This window comes from Habropoda laboriosa, unplaced genomic scaffold (genome assembly GCF_001263275.1).
Source record: "Habropoda laboriosa isolate 0110345459 unplaced genomic scaffold, ASM126327v1 scaffold67, whole genome shotgun sequence".
Classification (NCBI taxonomy): domain Eukaryota; kingdom Metazoa; phylum Arthropoda; class Insecta; order Hymenoptera; family Apidae; genus Habropoda; species Habropoda laboriosa.
In genome coordinates this window covers 3,567,336-3,572,655 of record NW_017100242.1, presented here as the reverse complement: position 1 = coordinate 3,572,655, position 5,320 = coordinate 3,567,336, and the positions used below count along the sequence as shown (strand labels likewise).

Sequence of the window (5,320 nt, the reverse complement as noted above, 5' to 3'; positions counted from 1 at the left end):
TTATTAATAAAGCAGAAAAAAAAATTAATTTTCCGAAATTTTAAATATTAGAAATTACTTTTTATGCTTTCTTAGATGAAATCTCTACTGACATAAGTATATTACATATTTTATACGAGCAAAACTAGATTAAACACTTGTTTCTTTTTTATCTAGTTGCAGACAAGTATTTGGATTATTTAAATGTATTTTACTGACTTCAATATACTGTATGTTTTGTTGTTTATTTATATTCTCTACTCCATTGTTTGAATCCAAAGTTTTTACAATATTATGAGAATTAGGCATAAGTGATGTCATATCAGTCATAGAATTGACAAGTTTTTGTTTAGATTTATACTCATCAGTACATGCACTAGAGGCACATTCAACATTTATTGAAGGATTAACATATGTTATTGTTGACTGTACTAAATTATGTAAATTATCTTTAGTTACACTATTTATTTTAGAAAAAGATAATTCTGATTTATTAAATGCTCTTTGAGACAGGGAATTTTTATCACATAAATTTGAGCTTGTAATACTTTGTAAATCTGTAAATGATTTTAAATATTCACAATTTCTTGAACTGATAAGAGTTGTGATGTCATTTAATGAATTACAATAATTATGTTTTAGTGAATTTGTAGTATCTAGTGGAAGGCAGTACATACTATTAGAGTGAGTTAACCACTTCAAATTTGCATTACAGTGTCGTTTTTTTATCTCATGAAACTCATTCATAGTTTGGTAGCCTTTTTTCATAAATCTTGCTTCTATAATCGTTTCTACAGCATCATAAACTTCTGGTAAATTATGATCACTTTTTTCACTAATCATCTGGTTAGTAGATTCTATTTCAGAGCTATATTCTAAACTACATTGCTGTGAAACATTTTGTAGGTGTTTTTCTTCATCAGTTTTAATATCTATATCTGAGTCATATAAAGATGCATTTACTAATTCTTTTTTTTGACAATTGTTCCTTGAAGAATCTGATGTTGTGCTTATAGGTTCATTTACTCTACAATTATTGTTAATTTTTTTTACATTTCGAAAAAGACCTTCTTGGCCAATAACAAATCTTATTGAAACACTTTTTTCCTCTGATATACTACCACCACTATCTGAGAGCATATTAACGTTTTTAATATCGTTTACTGGATTTAATTCGACATGAATATTTGTGTTATTTACTTTTGCGCTACTACTTAAGATAGTTTGATCTATGTTACTTTCTAATTTTGTAGCAGATCGCGGTACAGAAATGCAGCTGCCAGCATCGCTCGTAATACCACCATCGCCTTGTCTTCTAGATCCGATGTTATTATTTTTTGTATGACGGCGTTGTTTTTTAAAGAATTTTCTAGCAACTCCGCTTTGATGAGGATTATAAAACATTTCAACACAAGTTGGTTCAATATATGTTGTAACAGAATTGTCAGATCTGTATTGTTGTCGATGTAATACAACCAAATTTACGTTTGTTATTTTTCTACCAACAGGTAAAATTTCTTGATTGGTCATAATATCTGCAAATTTAAGTGGATTACAAGTTTGTGATCTGTTTGTGTATCTGCATGAGCCAATAGAATTCGAATCAGATGTAACTTGAGTAGCCTGAGAATTAGACATTGGTGGTACCAAATTTTGTACTAAAGATTGCGTTGGGATTACAGGATTTGTATCAGAAATGCTTCTCGTTCTACAACATCGATTCTTTCGTTTTTGAAGCCAACAACGCATGTTTAGCCATTGCGACCTAACGTCATTTCGTGCAATTCCATAAAAGAAAAGAACAAAAACGCCAAGTGCACTTGAAAAAACAGAATATAAAGTAGCAAATATGGTTTCATCAAATGAAATATATATACCTAATGGTTTTATAGTAGCTGCTGCTGCAGCAATCCACGATATTAAATATAAAATTAACATAACAATTTGACCTTTCAATTGTGTTGTTTGAGAATGTTCTGAATCTTCAATATCAGATGAGATAGTTTGTGCACTACGTACACTATTTTTGTCTACAGATGGATTTGTACTTGGTTCCAGTAATTCTAAATCCATATTCTCTGTAGCTTGTGTACCTTCAGATAACTGAGCATTCATATCGACATTTTGAATTGCACATTTAATAAATAAATGAAAAATAATTAAGTATACGATTAGAATTCCAGCTGGAAGAAAGAGAGTAGCAAGAGCAGGACCAGATGTGAGAAAGCAGTATGAATATCCAGCATATTCTCGTAGATTTATTGCGCCAGAGATGCCACAAATTATCATAGCTATACCCCAACCAACTAAATAAAGTCCTAATAATGGTTTTGGTATTGATGGTTCCTGAAGTTCGTTGTTTGAAATATCTTCAAGATTTGATTTAGATAATTTTTTATACATATTACTGTAAACAAATTAACTTCTTTATATGCATTCTTTATACAATGTTTTTATACAATAAATAAAATTATTACCTTGCAAACACTGCCATCCATAGTAAAGAACATAGAGACAAGTAATGAAGAGTAAGGCCAACACCTTGACAAATTTGTACATTTTCTGTTTGATAAATACCAATACTATAAAAAAATGATAATAATGCCATGGTAAACCACGTATTAATAACACAATGTTTTGCTTTTTTTGGCATAGTAATTGAAGTATAACAAATTATGTATGTAACAGACATAATAATTAAACATGTTACTGTTGTAATACTCCCAATATATATTGCAGGATTTAAATATCTAAATTTTGCTCCAATTACGCTAAAAAAAAATATTAAATATTAAAATATAAATATTAACAGTTTACTAAATACATACCTGTTACCATCTTGATCAAAGGAAGTAGTATCTTGTAGAAGGCCATAATATCCTAATCTATTACAATGAAATACTATTAAGTTGTGTAGTACATTTCTTAAATGGCAACCATCACTTGTCCAGCCACCTGAATTATTTAACGTTTCATCCCATATTACAGGCAATAATTTTTTTCCAGCATAATGATATAAAGGAGCCTTTAACATAACGTATACTGGTTCAGATAAATTTTGTTGAGATATTCCAACTAAAATTAAGTTTTAAATTATATATTGTTCTCCTTTTTAATATGTATTTTTTTATATTTACTTATAAGTACATACACAACTTGCTCCCAATAACACATGACGCAATATCCATATTACCCTTATTGATTACTTTAGGGAACAATCTATTGTTGCTATATGCAGAAATCATTAATTGATGAACAACAACTTCTTGTGAATACTGTAATAAAGATGCAGGTAAGTGTATTGATGCTTCAATTATTTTATCTTTTACATTAATAGGAGATGTTCTGTTATTTGTTGTACATTGTAAAAATCGTATTTCTGGATCTTTAGTGGAATACCACGTACATATTAATCCTGTAAAACTATCATGTTTTACTCTGAATTCTTCTAATGCCATATTCTTCTTATACAATTGTATAGATGGAGTGAATTGTACAATTTTTTCTACTGCTTTTATCAAACGTGTACAAGATTTAAAAGAAATTTCAGCATTTTTTAAAATATTCTTTGGTATATTAATCACAGTACTAATAACATCAATTAACATGGCACCAAGTTCTTTCTCCTTAATTAAAAAATTCAAATAATTCTCTATTGTTCGAGTTATGAAATTGACTTCAACCGGATCGGTTATTTTTATAGTGTTTCCTGTATAATTTTTAAATTTTTTTGCAGTTTCTAACAAACTAATCTTCGTAAGTGAAAGATTAACTTTCGAAAACTGTTCTAAGCTTTCTGTTGTATGTGATATGTAAGGACACAACTCTGTGTTTAAATCTTCCCAATATCCTGTAATATTACATTGGTAAGAAGCTTTTAAAGGCATTTGCATTAAACTTGATAGATGGTTGCCTTCACATGGTAATTCTGCTCTCCATCCTATTACAGTTCTTGGCCATGTATAAATACCTTTATTAGTTTTAGTCACTGTAACATAATTATTTATTAGATGATCACATTCAAATTTCGCATATATAATTTATCTTACCTGCCAAAGGACAATAACGAGTTTGATCAGAAATAACAATTACACTGATTGTTTTTGATCTATTGCCATTTACAGAAACTAATAAACAGTTCCATTGTCCATTATGCTCTTCCTTGACTGGAACAATACTAAGTGAACTACAAAAATTGTAATATTATTACATATAAAATGCGTAAATTAATTCAAGTTCTATTAAATGTTAAAGTACCTGTCCACAATACCACTATCTGCAAGATATCTATTATCAATTTTAATATTATTCAAACTTTCTTGTGGATCTCTAAATGCATTTAAATCTACAATTTCAGATGTAGTATTAGGGTACCACAACCAACTCAATCTTGCATTTCTATCTTCTGTAATACTAGGTGCTCTACATTTTAAAGTTATAGAATCACCAGCAAAAACTACTTGATTGTGAACTGGTCGAAGTTCAATTGTAGGAGGTAACCGCTGACATTGAATATTTTCTGAATATTTTAACTTTTTTACAAATACACCTTTAGTATTTAGGGGTGATGCACATTTTGGTGCAGGACTGTAATATTGAAAAAACTCTATTACAATCTGTAATATGAAATTTGGTTTTTTATATTTAATTAATATATTACTTTAATTTAATGGAGCTATTATGAATCCAACTGCTAAACCAATAAAGTTCACAATCACATCTCCATGGATTATTGGATAGATCTCTAAAAAAAAAATCACAATTTAAATAATTTTATTTCACATATATTCATATTATATTATTTACTTTACTTACAATTGTTTTAAAGATTTTAAGCCATAAAAGATACCTTCTTTTAAAGTTGTTAACCTGTTTTCATTTAATTTCCTAGAATGTTTATATAAAACAGTGCTTCTTTAAGTATTCATTAATATAATTATGTTCATATAAATATACTTACAATCAGTAAAATATATGCAAAACAAGTAAATTATAGTAAAAGTAATTGAAAAAAATTACAAACTCACTTACAAGCGTTCTAAAGCCATTAAATCTTGAAATAATGATGGTTTCAGTATACTTATGTTATTGCCTGACAAATCACTAATAATCAAACAAGTAATATATAAGATAAAAGAAAACATACAAAAATATATTTACATTAATATACTTTACATAGTTCTTAAACTTACAGTGCTTTTAAATTTGACAATTTTCTAAATGTATAAGCATCTATACTTGAGATTTTATTCTTACTTAAATCCCTAAATAACAAATATATGCATAAAATTAATATGTTCAATAATAAGTAATATAGTAAATAATATTAATATTCTTACAA

The 5,320-nt window shown here is 28.0% G+C and overlaps 1 protein-coding gene across 1 annotated transcript in view; it reads right to left on the bottom strand.

Annotated features, from left to right (window-relative positions):
• Positions 1 to 129: 129 nt before the first annotated feature.
• The window catches only part of LOC108572042 (adhesion G protein-coupled receptor A3), a gene marked incomplete at its 5' end in the record, with an annotated part of 5,518 nt that continues 327 nt past the window's right edge, over positions 130 to 5,320 (bottom strand). The window contains 10 exons of the mRNA XM_017934224.1: positions 130 to 2,386; positions 2,457 to 2,750; positions 2,808 to 3,054; positions 3,131 to 3,967; positions 4,029 to 4,165; positions 4,237 to 4,566; positions 4,640 to 4,723; positions 4,795 to 4,866; positions 5,011 to 5,082; positions 5,172 to 5,243. Of these exons, the coding sequence (XP_017789713.1) occupies positions 130 to 2,386; positions 2,457 to 2,750; positions 2,808 to 3,054; positions 3,131 to 3,967; positions 4,029 to 4,165; positions 4,237 to 4,566; positions 4,640 to 4,723; positions 4,795 to 4,866; positions 5,011 to 5,082; positions 5,172 to 5,243 (4,402 nt within the window). The remainder of the gene's footprint in view (positions 2,387 to 2,456; positions 2,751 to 2,807; positions 3,055 to 3,130; positions 3,968 to 4,028; positions 4,166 to 4,236; positions 4,567 to 4,639; positions 4,724 to 4,794; positions 4,867 to 5,010; positions 5,083 to 5,171; positions 5,244 to 5,320) is intronic.